General features: G+C 41.7%; 1 protein-coding gene across 1 annotated transcript in view; it reads right to left on the bottom strand.

Annotated features, from left to right (window-relative positions):
• Positions 1–2,779: 2,779 nt before the first annotated feature.
• Positions 2,780–15,519, bottom strand: part of LOC126471308 (3'(2'),5'-bisphosphate nucleotidase 1) — a 58,706-nt gene continuing 45,966 nt past the window's right edge. Inside the window, exon 5 of the mRNA XM_050099431.1 lies at positions 2,780–3,574. Coding sequence (XP_049955388.1) covers positions 3,317–3,574 — 258 coding nt within the window. The 3' untranslated portion in view covers positions 2,780–3,316. The remainder of the gene's footprint in view (positions 3,575–15,519) is intronic.

Here is a 15,519-nt window from a genome sequence, read left to right as displayed (position 1 = left end):
ACAGTGCAATTTCTTACTTTGACTCCCAAAGTAGAAATATGATACTAACATCCTGTGTGTACACTACGTATTTAAGCATTATCCCTAGTTCAAAATTGGTTACATACAGTGTGTTTGTAAATGAATATCAGGGTTTTAACACTTTACAATATTTATTACATTAAACTTATAGTTATAAATGATATGTCAAATGAAAGAGCAACTTAAACAGTTGTGTTTGGCACCGGTGCCACCTCACTGGCATAGCGAAGTACGTGATTGGTTGAACTTCACTGTACCCAAGCGCTGGATAGGCCGCAAGGGGCCCAATGACAGGGATTGCTCAGCATGGCCTCCACGTTCACCCGACCTAACACCATGTGATTTTTTTCCTTTGGGGCTTCATCAAGGATCGTGTGTATGTGCCTCCGCTCCCTGAACTGAGAAACTGGATTGAAGCAGCTGTTGCTATAATCACTGAAGACACACTTAGCAATGTTTAGGAAGAACTCAGTTCTAGACTTGATGTGTGCCATGTGACAAATGGTGCTCACATTTAACATTTATAAGGTTCTTTGTAAAACTGTTAGAGTTGCTCTTTCATTTGATATATCATTTATATCTGTAAGTTTAATATAATAAATATTATAAAGTGTTAAAACCCCGATATTCATTTATAAACACCCTGTATTACCTGACAGAATTTGGAGTTGTGGCTCATCTGCTCACATTAATTTAAGATATTTATGTCAATTTAAGTTTATTTTTAGGTGAAATCACATTCTTTATTATTCAGCACAAAACTAAATTTCTGCCACATTTTATTGTTCATCAAAATTAAGTTTTTGTTGCATTTTTAGAGTATAAACATCAAATTGTTTAAAATTATCAATAAATTTTCAGAGCACTATTTTTGCTTTATTTGCTCTATCAGCTCTCCCCATGTGATTTTCTTCAGTTTTGGTTCTAATTTTTGAAGTTATGTGTAACATTACCAAAATTCAAGTCTTACTGTGCCATAGGTTATGTGAGGGAAAGTTACCAACTACTACTCATGTCAAGCCTGATACAAGAGCACTGCTCAACTGATATCTTTAAATTTTCTTCAAAAAGCGTTTTGAAACAACTGAAGTACCACAAACTATGTACATGAGCAAAATACCTCAATATAGGTAATTTGTTTCATCTAAAAGACAATATGTTAATTATATCAAAACACAGAAAAATCTGATTCCAAATTTGTAATCTGTTAACCAATTGCAGTCATTTGATTTACATATCAACCACATTCTGTTCAGTTTTTATTTTGGCATTTACGTAGTGTTTTGTTCTCCCCCATTGTCTTCTTTCCTTCTAGGTCGTGTCAATCCGGTTCAATTGAGATATTGTAAACATGACTTGCATGTGAACAGAACCAGCAATCTGCGAGTGTGCTGAATTCTATTTTGATGCATTGAATCTTGCTTAAAACTGACCTTCAGTGGAATTTGAAATTGTGTAAAAGATAATTTGATTCAAAAAGCAGTTTGTAATTCTGACACAACTTATCTGATGCCATGATAATGATGTCACAAGCAACTACTATCAAATAAGACGCCACAGCTGAGGTGGGCAGTTACTAGAAATGACAAGAGTGACAGGTGGTGGGTGGTTTGGCAGCTACATCTCTGAGTCACTTCAGATGATACTGCATTTTTGTTTTTGCGTAATAGCATTTTGGCAACACTGATGGAAGCCATATTGGAATGCATCTAAGACTTTTGATTTGTACTGGGTGCTAATAACAATTTCCATAGGGGTTGTGGGTGTGTATATTTACAGATGGGGGCTCAATAATATGCCAGAAAATAAACATAAGCAGCTCTCACATTGCAGATAAGTTAATTAATTTTGATGAAACCTGTCTCTGTGTAAGGTCACATCACACTGAAAAGCAGTTCTTCAGAAAATAGTCCCTTTGTAATGCAGACTGTCTACTTCCTTTTGTGTTGAGAACTCAAGTGCTGCAAACATGATACCAATCTGATTTCAGAACTTTTTTTGTCTGAAATATTACACTCTGGTATGAGTTAGCATTGAAAATAATAATGAAAATATACAGTCAATAAACTTTTTAATGGAATGAACATATTTCACTACCTGCCTGGATAGCGATGTGTGCTGAAGTGTCCCTTTTGGGGACAGGGATGTGCGTCAAACCAGAACTAAATCTGCCCAGAATTTAATGACGAGAGTCAGTGTGCTGGCCAGCCTGGATCTGGTTTTTAGGTGGTAGCCAAGACCCACCTCCGTTACACAATTTGCGAACATTTAGAATACTTTCACTGACTTTGACATGAATAACACTATATGCTGACCGTTGGGGGTACACATTTTTCATCCTGTGTGGGGGGAACTGTGGTGATAATGGGAAGAGCCTTTGGCCACTCCTTAAATTAAACATGCCGAATCCATTAACAACCATGCCGACCCTGCACCAATGCGGGACAAAGGCACAAGGAAAAGAAGAATGAACTTTTTACTCTGCCGGAATGTGTATCTTTTAATGAAACTTCATAAAACATTAAAATTATGTATCATACAAGTATTCAAAATTGGATATTTTCCTTTTAAAATCAATACTCAGTTGGAGAAGTGTTATTACACTTGAATTTGGAAGTTCGTGTTTGAGGCTGGTCTACAACACAATATTAACACAAGATGTTTTGATCTTTGGTGATAGGTCCATTCACGTTATATTCTATTCTCTGGATAAATCAATTCTGCAGGAGATTCTGAGTTTGAGACTTAAAAAAATATATAAGTCATACATTTTATTATCAAGGATTTCAAATACGTACTTTACTGTGGGGGAGAAAGCCTTTACTCCAAACAGTCATATGTGCCAAGGAATTAAACACATAATGTACAATACTGAATGTGAATATAAACTGATAACACAACAGTTAGAAGGATAAACATTACATAATTTCAAAATTATAGGGGAAACAGTTGAGACAGCGATCTCATTAAGACAAATCTGTGAAAATTTCACATACAGAAGACAACAGCTTTCATTTATTGAACTTCAGTGGGTAATAAAATACACACTATTCCTTTTCCAGGGTTGATGATGATGATGATTATGATGATACAGATAATAATATATAATACTTAATAATAACAATAAAATATTGTTCAAAATGTTATTAAAAAGATAAAAATTGATAAGATATATTAATATAACACATTTCACTGAAGATATATAGTGATCTGTTCTCATCTTTTGCACCCGAAGATGTACCATCACACCAAACTAAATACAAGGAAATAGCACTTCAGTTTTAACACAGAAATTCTATGTGAGCATAGCACGTATTGCATCTGGCAAGCGACGAAGATACCAGCTGTGATCCTGACCGGGGGCTGTAGCAAGAACACCTGCAGTGTTTTGATGAGGAGTGCTGGAATTGTATGGGTAAGAATGGCCATGTACATCTGTCAACTGTCCGCCTGCAGCAACCAACACTGCTTCAGGAGCACAAGTGTCCCAACGTTTGCAGCCTGCACTTGCAAACACATATGCGTGTGCCTTACCTTCCAATAACAACAAAACCTGTAGGTCATCAAAGAAACATATATTAGCAATTAATATAAATATCACTAATAAGCATCAACATTATAACACTTAAGAAAATATTAAGTACTCTAATTTTATCGAATTTTCTCCTACTTTTGTATTTCATCTATAACAAGGTTATCCTCAAAAAAGTAAAACTGAATACTAAAACCAGTTTCATTGATATTTCCACACTGTAGCAACACAAATTGCATCTGCCAGTAAACAACCAAAAACCCATGCATAAATTCACTTCAGCAAATACCATTATCACTCACAGGCATTAGTCTCAAATACAAAATTCCACTGGAGATAACAAAAATCAACATCTCCTCCAAAAGTGGTAATTCCTTGGTGACAATATATAGTTAGACAGGAAATTACAAAGTATCTCCTTAAGAAGTAGTAATTTTATGGACCACGATGGTGCTTCTCGTACAGTATTAAAATCATGTGTTGATTCACCAGAACTATCCTTCAGCAATCTCTGTCATCAGGTGCATATTCTTGAGTGTTTCGGATCTCTCCCAGGTCAGATTAAAAGAAAACACTGAAGCAATTCACAGGCAACAATTTAGATTCGTTACCAGTAAGTCTGATCAACATGTGAGTAATACAGAGATGCTTTGTAAACTCAAATGGGAATCCCTGGACATAAGCCGATAATGTTTTCATGAAACACTGTTCAGTAAATTTAGAGAATTGACCTTTGAAGCTGACTGCAGAATGATTTTCCTGCCATCAACATACTTTTCACATAATGACTACTAAGATAAGAGAATATTTGCCTCACTCTATTTTCATGCCGAACAGGAAACGAAACACTTGTTATGGTACAAGGTACCCTCTGCCATGCGCCATACGGTGGCTTGTGGAGTATGTATATTGATGAATAGGTAGGTTAAGTAGGCTTACTCACCCTTCCTCATCCTGACACCCCTTAAACCAGAATTTACCAACAACTGCCTTATGCTATACATATGCAAATGACATCCATATTAATCTGATAAAATTCCGCAAATTATTAGTTTTTCTCAGTGTTACAAAAGAAAAATGAATTTTTTTTAACAGTTATAAGGTTCTTAAAACAGGACAGGGGCAAGTGGGCATACAAGGATCCCCTCAGTATCTAACTGAACCCCATCTTTCCTAAGTCCTTGACACTAAATTAACCACTCACTACAAAATATGCAACTAAAAGGAATGAAAAAGGAGGTGGAAGGTGTGGGAGTTTCGAGAATATGTAGCAAGATATTTTGGATTTGAGATTTCACTTATGAAGCAAAACGATTCTCATTCAGTAAGAAATCTCTTAAAAACGTTAAATCATAGTGAGGGAGAAATTATTGAAAGGAAGACATCAGCTACGTAAATGTTACCAAGCATGAACCAAATTACTTCTCACATTGGCTAAGGGCTTTAAAAAATAATAGGCCAGAAGGATGCGAATGAGAAACACTCTACAGCACAGTATAATGAATGCCCTGCTGTTGATGTTACAACTGATTAAGCTTGATCTCCATGTCTCTCTTCATGGGTGGCAGAGAATGCTAATGCACTGACATTAATGACTATAGCAGTTATAAATATCCTCAAGAATTTCACATCACTAGCGTGTACTTTGCTTTTCTCTCTTCCTTTCATAACACTGGTTTTGGATGCATATGTCAGTATTGGGACATCATATGACCGGTATATAACCTTTTTACTGATTTGGGGTACATGCTAGCTCCATATCAGGCTTCTGACACTCTTCCGAAATGCTTCTGCTTTTCTCCCCCCTTTGTTTATTTCTATGTCTTTTTTTTCCATCTTCCTGTATCTGGCTTCCTAGGTACTTGAAATTCTCCATTCTCCTCAATCGTTCCCCACCAATTGTTATTCCAGTTGTTCCTCCCTGCTTCATTCTTGTTGTGCTAATCATCTTACTCTTACCTATACTAAATTTCATCCCATATTCTTGTACTGTTCGTTTCCATATGTGCAACTGCTCTTGTACTTCCTCCTCCTTATTCCTCCAAATCATCAGATCACCTGCAAACATTATAGCTTTCATCTTTCATTCACCAATTACTTGTGCCATTGTACTCATTATATCATCCATCACTACAATGAAGGGTAATGGTGAAAGTGCACTTCTGTGCCTCAAACCATTCTTCTGTTCAATCCAAGCTGATCTCTCTCTCCTCCCACTTTCACACAGCTCACACTTCCATGGTACATTTCCCTTATCCTCCAAATAATCTGTTTTGCTACTCCTCTGTTCTCCAAGGCTTTTGACACATTGCTTCTACGTAGACTATCATATGCTTTTTCAATGTCCTGGAAGATAATTAGTAGATCTATTCCATATTCATAATGCTGTTCCTGCAGTTGTCTTACAACAAAAATTATATCCACCATGGAGCTCCCTGTTCTGAAGCCATGTTGCTCTTCTCTCATCCCTCCTTCTAATTTTGCCTGAATTCGTGCTTCCAAAATTTTCTCAAAAATATTTGCACGATGAGTCAGCAGTGTTGTCCCCCGATAGTTCTTGCACTCTTTTCAATTTCCCTTCTTAAAGATCGGGACAATTATTCCCTTCACCCAGTCTTCTGGGATCATCTTCTATTCTCTTCTTCCAGTCTTCTGGGATCATCATCTATTCCCTTCTTCCAGTCTTCTGGGATCATCATCTATTCCCTATTTCCAGTCTTCTGGGATCATCATCTTTCTCCACACAATTTTCATTACCCGATATAAGCATTGTATCCTCACCTCGCCTGCTGCTCTCACTGTCTCCACACTTAGCTCATCTAGACCTGGTGACTTCCCTCCCTTCATCTTGCTCAATGTCTCTTCCACTTCTCCCCATGTAAGGTCTTTTTCTATTTGCTGTTCCTCCTCTTTTTCTCCCCAGCTTGTTCCTCATCATCCAGGTCTCCATTCGGGTTCAGGAGTTCTTCAAAATACTCCTTCCACATATTCTTGAGTTCCTCCTTATTCTCTACATATTGGCCACTTTTGTTCACCATTCAGGCATAATCTGTTGTACCATTCTTCTTACTTGTAATCATCCCATATAACACCTTTTTTGAACCTTCACTACCCTCCTCCATCCTTCTGGTCCACTGTTCCATCCGCTTTCTTCTCTCCTCTGCCACCACTCTTTTTGCTTCTTTCTTTCTTGCTTGATACTCTTCTCTTGTCTCTACTTTGGATGTTTTAGTAAGTTAGTGTATATTCATGTATTATAGGAAAACCTATTGAAGATGCTACAAGTAGCTAAAGCAGCTAGGAGCATAGCTGTCAATTACAGCTATGTGATGAATAAGGGAAGAAACCAGGATAGATCCTGAGACTCAGTACAAATTTTCAAGCTATATTGATATTAGACCTTAAGGCAACAATCTTGGATGTACTGCATTACAGGGAACAAATGTGAATGGGTTGTTCACCAGCCTAACCTGTCTGCTTTTCTCCAGGAAAAATATTTTATAGGTAATGCGAAGACTGACCCACAGCTAAATGACATTTTCTGGAGACTTGAGGCCCTGTTGATACACAATCAGCACACGAGGTCGTTGTGTTGAGCCCAAGTTGTAAGATTTAGAAAAACTCGTAGCGAGGTTGAGACTACTCTTAGCATAGTTCTGTCAAAGTTTTTAACAGTGTTCATACGGCTCTTCAAACTTTTTAGTCTGTGATGATTTGCTTGAGTGCCTTCGGTAGGGTTAGGACTACAATATTTCAATTTCTGGAACATCAGTATTACAGCACCACTGAAAGAATATTGAGAGTTGTAAACAGATAACTCTAGCAATAGCTCCAAACCATGGGACACACAATTAACTGATAACAAGTTTATTAGAAACCAAATTGATTGTATACACTTTTATTTGGGGAAAATAACCCACAAAACTTGTAGTTCAAAGGATAGATTAGTTGAGCTGCAGAAGGAGTTAAACAAGAACAAATGGGATATGCTATGCTATCAGAATTGAAACAATAAAGTGAGGACAAAACAGATTTAAAATCAGGACATACATTTTACTGCAGATGAAAATAGCAGGGGGAGGGGAAATTCAGATGTAGACTTTATTGTAAATGAGAAAATAAAAAACACTATTACAAATATTAAAAGAATCTCAGAAAGAATATTGAGACCTATTTGAAAAATGAACAAAGATACTGCATTGAAATTATTCAAGTATATGCACCAACATAGGTGTTCTGACGAGGAGTTACAGGAACTGATACATAACAGTAAATCCCACTACAAATTTGTAATACTGCAAAATAGAACGACAGGTGAAAATGCACAATGTGCAAGTACATATGCATGACATGGCAATGTTAACATTCTCGCGTTCTGGCCGACATTAATCCACATCAGGTTTACGCAATCTGAATGCATACTTCAACAGTATCATGTGTCCAATAACACTGATAGATTTAATATTGTGAGTTCACATCTGTATTTAGTTACACTGTGCTAAAGGAAGCTCTCATGCAGCATCACATACTGTCACCAGAGATGCGGCTGCAAAAAAAATTTAGCAGGTGAAAAGATGGGTGACAAGACTCCGTCACAAATACTCAAAGTTCTACATACATTAGCAGGCCTGGAACCCTACATGTATTGTAGCTTTGAAACTTCCAGCCAATATCCATGCTGTCATTGCAGCTCAGACTTGCCATTGGAAGTCTCAGCAATGAAGGTAAAAACCATTGCAAACAGCTTAAGTCATGTTTCTGTGTGTACAATAATCAACAATGGGCAAAACGCATCAACCAAACCCAACATGGAGCAGCTAGCAGCACAAGAGGCAAAACTCAAGTTACAAAGATGCAGTTGGATAAAACAGAAAAATTTCATCCCACACAGTACCACTTTATCTGCAGTCAACTGATCATACTGATTGTTCAAGTAGGACCAGTCATCAACTGAAGAGTTTCTTAGTGAAACAAATACTAACAAAGAGATAGAGGGGCTAGCCAGTACTTACCTCAGCTCAGTACAGCCGATAGATACACAAAAAACAGAACCAAAAATTTACGTTCCTAGCTTTCGGAACAAATGTTCCTTCATCAGGGAGGAGAGAGGGGAAAGAAGGGAAGAAGGGAAAGTAGATTCAGTTACTCACAACCCAGGTTATGAAGCAACAGGGAAAGGAAAACAGGGAGGGTAGCAAGGATGGAGGCATGGTTGTCAGAGGGAAGCCAAAGATATTCTACTGTAAGTACTGTGCCAGCTTCAAACCAAAGAGGATGCATACAGAACTAAAGAGGTATATAGTATAAAGATAAACACAACTATGTAGGATGAAAAGACGCGTGAATGGCTAAAGAGGAAAGGGAAAGAGGAGAAGACTGAAGAGTAAATGGGAGTGAGGTGGTTTAACGTAGGTTCAGTCCAGGGGGATGGCGGGATGAAAGGATGTGTTGGAGTGCAAGTTCCCATCTCCGCAGTTCAGAGGGACTGGTGTTGGGTGGGAGAAGCCAAACGGCACATACAGTGTAGCAGGTTCCTAGGTCCCTAGAATTATGCTGGAGGGCATGCTCCGCTATTGGGTATTGGACATCTCCTAGGCGGACAGTTCATCTGTGTCCGTTCATGCGCTCAGCCAGTTTAGTTGTTGTCATACCGATGTAAAAGGCTGCGCAGTGCAGGCATGTCAGTTGATAAATGACGTGTGTAGTTTCACATGTGGCCCTGCCTTGAATTGTGTGTGTTTTACCAGTAGCGGGGCTGGAGTAGGTGGTTGTGGGGGGATGCATGGGGCAGGTTTTGCAGCGGGGTCGGTTACAGGGGTAGGAACCGCTGGGTAGAGAAGGTAGTCTGGGAATATTGTAGGGTTTAACAAGGATGTTACGGAGGTTAGGGGGGTGACGAAAGGCAACTCTGGGTGGTGTGGGGAGAATTTTGTCAAGGGATGATCTCATTTCAGGGGTTGACTTGAGAAAGTCATATCCCTGGCGGAGTAATTTGTTGATGTTTTCGAGGCCAGGATAACATTGGGTGACAAGGGAGATGCTTCTGTGTGGTCTGGGGATAGGAACATTGTTGTTGGACGGGGAGGAATGTATTGCTCGGGAGATCTGTTTGTGGACAAGGTCTGCAGGATAGTTGCGGGAGAGGAAAGCACTGGTTAGGTTATTGGTGTAATTGTTGAGGGATTCGTCACTGGAGCAGATACGTTTGCCATGAATACCTAGGCTGTAGGGAAGGGTGGGTTTGATGTGGAATGGATGGCAGTCATCAAAGTGAAGGTACTGTTGTTTGTTTGTGGGTTTGATATGGACAGAGGTGTGGATGTGAGCTTCAACAAGATGAAGGTCAACATCCAGGAAGGTGGCTTGGGTTTTGGAGAAGGACCAGGTGAAATTCAGATTCTAAAAGGAGTTGAGGGTATGGAGGAAATTAAGGAGTGTTTCTTCACCATGAGTCCAGACCACAAAGATGTCATCTATAAACCTATACCAGCCCAGGGGAAGCAGCTGTTGGGTCTTCAGGAAAGCCTCCTCCATGCGGCCCCTGAAGAGGTTGGCATAGGACGGAGCCATCCTGATTCCCATGGCCGTTCCCCTGATTTGTTTGTAGGTCTGGCCTTCAAAAGCGAAGTAATTATGGGTGAGGATGAAGTTGGTAAGTGTGATAAGGAACGAGGTTTTTGGAAGATCTTTGGGTGGACGTTGGGAGAGGTAGCGCTCAAGGGCAGAGAGACCATGGGTATGTGGGATGTTTGTGTAAAGGGATGTAGCATCTATGGTGACAAGAAAGGTTTCAGGTGGGAGAGGAGTGGGAATGGATTTGAGGCGTTCTAGGAAGTGGTTTGTGTCTTTGATGTAGGATGGGAGTCTGCGGGTGATAGGTTGGAGGTGTTGGTCTACCAGAGCTGAGATACGTTCTGTTGGGGCTTTGAAGCCTGCCACAATGGGACGGCCAGGATGGTTCTCTTTGTGGATTTTGGGTAATAGGTAGAAGGTAGGGGTACGTGGCTCAGGTGGAGTGAGTAAGTCTATGGAAGCCGTTGTGAGGCCTTGTGAGGGACCTGCTACTGGTAGAACATACACAATTCAAGGCAGGGCCACATGTGAAACTACACACGTCATTTATCAACTGACATGCCTGCACTGCACAGCCTTTTACATCGGTATGACAACAACTAAACTGGCTGAGCGCATGAATGGACACAGACGAACTGTCCGCCTAGGAGATGTCCAATACCCAGTAACGGAGCATGCCCTCCAGCATAATTCTAGGGACCTAGGAACCTGCTGCACTGTATGTGCCATTTGGCTTCTCCCACCCAACACCAGTCCCTCTGAACTGCGGAGATGGGAACTTGCACTCCAACACATCCTTTCATCCCGCCATCCCCCTGGACTGAACCTACGTTAAACCACCTCACTCCCATTTACTCTTCAGTCTTCTCCTCTTTCCCTTTCCTCTTTAGCCATTCACGCATCTTTTCATCCTACATAGTTGTGTTTATCTTTATACTATATACCTCTTTACTTCTGTATGCATCCTCTTTGGTTTGAAGCTGGCACAGTACTTACAGTAGAATATCTTTGGCTTCCCTCTGACAACCATGCCTCCATCCTTGCTACCCTCCCTGTTTTCTTTTCCCTGTTGCTTCATAACCTGGGTTGTGAGTAACTGAATCTACTTTCCCTTCTTCCCTTCTTTCCCCTCTCTCCTCCCTGATGAAGGAACATTTGTTCCGAAAGCTAGAAACGTAAATTTTTGGTTCTGTTTTTTGTGTATCTATCGGCTGTACTGAGCTGAGGTAAGTACTGGCCAGCCCCTCTATCTCTTTGTTAGTATTTGTTTCACATCTTTATATGAGATTTTCCATTAATCATTTAGATCACCTATATGGTCCACATCCTTCATTGTTTTGTCCCTTTTGTTAGCTATCACTTACATCTGACATCTTAACACTTTCTCTTCTTCAGTGTTTTATATATACATGAATAAATATTTTCGTCACCAACTGTGTTAGTTTCATCTTCCTCCTATTATCTTGTTCCGTTTATAGTCCACTTCTCTTTTTTTTGTTTGTTTATTGATTTATTTATTTAACATTCCATAGTTTTAACGTTCGTTATGCGCTGTTTTCCAGCCAACCATCACTGCCAACAATCTCTTCCACACCTACTAGTATCATCCATTTCCGTCGATTTTGTGTTGCTGGCAATATTTTTGTGCCATTGGCTATCTTTCTCTGCCACAGGAAAATTTTTTTGGGACATTTCTGCGCCACACGCGATCTTTTTTGCGGGACGCGCAATCTTTTTTGCGGGACGCGCGATCTCTTTTGCGGCACGCGCGATCTCTTTTGCGGCACGCGCGATCTCTTTTGCGGCACGCGCGATCTCTTTTGCGGCACGCGCGATCTCTTTTGCGGCACGCGCGATCTCTTTTGCGGCACGCGCGATCTCTTTTGCGGCACGCGCGATCTCTTTTGCGGCACGCGCGATCTCTTTTGCGGCACGCGCGATCTCTTTTGCGGCACGCGCGATCTCTTTTGCGGCACTCGCTATCTCTGTTTTTGAGCAACGTGTGTTCTTTTCCCCTGATCTGGACATACTTGCTTGGTATGGTCAACTTTTTCCGTATTTTTCTTATATAGTGGTCTTCCTTTGGTATTGAACATTACCAACACAATTTCTTTCTTTCTCGTCCTTCCCTCCGTGTTTTATTCCTTCTTATGATTACTATTTTAACTTTAGTTATTTAATTTCCCTACCCACCAGTTACCCACTATGTACCCTAATCCTATACCACATTATTTACATTCATTCCGGAAACATGTATTCATCGTAGCCAAACTGCAGTCCCACATACTTTTCCTCCGGTCCTGCTTAACCTTTGGAATTACCCCTAAAGGACTTACCTTAAAAGTTCCCATCTCTGGGAGCAATTCCTCCTTCCACCAGTCTCTCCTGGACTTCCAGAACCTTCAATCCTTAGCTCTTACCCAACTTGTCCTGAATCTCTACACTACTTCATGTAACCACCACTCCCAACAGCTCCTATCTCTCTTCAAAGTCCTCCACCTCTCAAACCCTTCCTTGGAGAACACACTCAGGAACATCATCCTAGAAGCCAGCTGCAAACTTGAGTTCCATGCCACACACCACATGAAAAAACTATCCATAGTGCTAGTGCAACACCTAAGAAGTGGGGCCCCCTCCCTATCCCTCACAAACACCAACCACAACAGAACCTTCAACAAAACCCCCTCATAGCCAACAAACCTAGCATAGCCACCCTACTCAATCTCCCCATCCCAGCACATACCCCACACAAACCAAATCTCAACTATAACCACAGTCAAATGCCACATATCACCAGTCCCAATTCAGTTCTAAACCTCTCATCCAGATCCCTCTCTCCTCCAGAGACATCTGTTCTATCAAAAGGCTTAACCTTTAGCCCCACGCCTAAATTCAACCACACTGCCCTAGTTAAAGATCTCCTCTCATTCACCCGGAACCTCAACTGGAAATATCACTTCACTACCCAAACACAGCCCCCAAATACTAGACCCAGTGTTGAACCCTGTCTAGAACAGTTCCGACCGCCTTCTCAAAGGGATCCTGCTCCCCTCCCCCAAAACCATCCCTTGCAGACATTTCAGGAATTCCTCACATCCAGTGTTGCCTCCCAGTCCTTCTTGAAGAACGTCCCGACAACCCCCAACATCACCCCAGCTGAATCCGGTGCCATTAAGGAGCTGAAAATAGACCGCTCTAGTGTCATCCTCCCGGCGGATAAAGGCTCCGCAACTGTCGTACTTGACCGTGTGGAGTATGTGGCAGAAGGACTGCGTCAACTCTCCGACACCTCAACCTACAAAGCTGTTACCCAGGATCCCATTCCCTCCATCCAGACTGAGCTGCAGAAAATCCTAAAAATCCAAGGTCCCTCACAAGGCCTCACAACGGCTTCCATAGACTTACTCACTCCACCTGAGCCACTTACCCCTACCTTCTACCTATTACCCAAAATCCACAAAGAGAACCATCCTGGCCGTCCCATTGTGGCAGGCTTCAAAGCCCCAACAGAACGTATCTCAGCTCTGGTAGACCAACACCTCCAACCTATCACCCGCAGACTCCCGTCCTACATCAAAGACACAAACCACTTCCTAGAACGCCTCAAATCCATTCCCACTCCTCTCCCACCTGAAACCTATCTTGTCACCATAGATGCTACATCCCTTTACACAAACATCCCACATACCCATGGTCTCTCTGCCCTTGAGCGCTACCTCTCCCAACGTTCACCCGAAGATCTTCTAAAAACCTCGTTCCTTATCACACTTACCAACTTCATCCTCACCCATAATTACTTCACTTTTGAAGGCCAGACCTACAAACAAATCAGGGGAACGGCCATGGGAACCAGAATGGCTCCGTCCTATGCCAACCTCTTCATGGGCCGCATGGAGGGGGCTTTCCTGAGACCCAACAGCTGCTTCCCCTGGCCTGGTATACGTTTATAGATGACATCTTTGTGGTCTGGACTCATGGTGAGGAAACACTCCTTAATTTCCTCCATAACCTCAACTCCTTTTCGAATCTCAATTTCACCTGGTCCTTCTCCAAAACCCAAGCCACCTTCCTGGATGTTGACCTTCATCTTGTTGAAACTCACATCCACACCTCTGTCCATAACAAACCCACAAACAAACAACAGTACCTTCACTTTGATAGCTGCCATCCATTCCACATCAAACACTCCCTTCCCTACAGCCTAGGTATTCATGGCAAACGTATCTGCTCCAGTGACGAATCCCTCAACAATTACACCAATAACCTAACCAGTGCTTTCCTCTCCCGCAACTATCCTGCAGACCTTGTCCACAAACAGATCTCCCGAGCAATACATTCCTCCCCGTCCAACAACAATGTTCCTATCCCCAGACCACACAGAAGCATCCCCCTTGTCACCCAATGTTATCCTGGCCTCGAAAACATCAACAAATTACTCCGCCAGGGATATGACTTTCTCAAGTCAACCCCTGAAATGAGATCATCCCTTGACAAAATTCTCCCCACACCACCCAGAGTTGCCTTTCGTCACCCCCCTAACCTCCGTAACATCCTTGTTAAACCCTACAATATTCCCAGACTACCTTCTCTACCCAGCGGTTCCTACCCCTGTAACCGACCCCGCTGCAAAACCTGCCCCATGCATCCCCCCACAACCACCTACTCCAGCCCCGCTACTGGTAAAACATACACAATTCAAGGCAGGGCCACATGTGAAACTACACATGTCATTTATCAACTGACATGCCTGCACTGCACAGCCTTTTACATCTGTATGACAACAACTAAACTGGCTGAGCGCATGAACGGACACAGACGAACTGTCCGCCTAGGAGATGTCCAATACCCAGTAGCGGAGCATGCCCTCCAGCATAATTCTAGGGACCTAGGAACCTGCTACACCGTATGTGCCATTTGGCTTCTCCCACCCAACACCAGTCCCTCTGAACTGCGGAGATGGGAACTTGCACTCCAACACATCCTTTCATCCCGCCATTCCCCTGGACTGAACCTACGTTAAACAACCTCACTCCCATTTACTCTTCAGTCTTATCCTCTTTCCCTTTCCTCTTTAGCCATTCACGCATCTTTTCATCCTACATAGTTGTGTTTATCTTTATACTATATACCTCATTACTTCTGTATGCATCCTCTTTGGTTTGAAGCTGACACAGTACTTACAGTAGAATATCTTTGGCTTCCCTCTGACAACCATGCCTCCATCCTTGCTACCCTCCCTGTTTTCCTTTCCCTGTTGCTTCATAACCTGGGTTGTGAGTAACTGAATCTACTTTCCCTTCTTCCCTTCTTTCCCCTCTCTCCTCCCTGATGAAGGAACATTTGTTCCGAAAGCTAGGAACATAAATTTTTGGTTCTGTTTTTTGTGTATCTAT

Source organism: Schistocerca serialis, chromosome 1, assembly GCF_023864345.2.
Source record: "Schistocerca serialis cubense isolate TAMUIC-IGC-003099 chromosome 1, iqSchSeri2.2, whole genome shotgun sequence".
Classification (NCBI taxonomy): Eukaryota; Metazoa; Arthropoda; class Insecta; order Orthoptera; family Acrididae; genus Schistocerca; species Schistocerca serialis.
The sequence above is the reverse complement of the archived record's forward strand: the minus strand, read 5'-3'. Positions and strand labels throughout refer to the sequence as shown.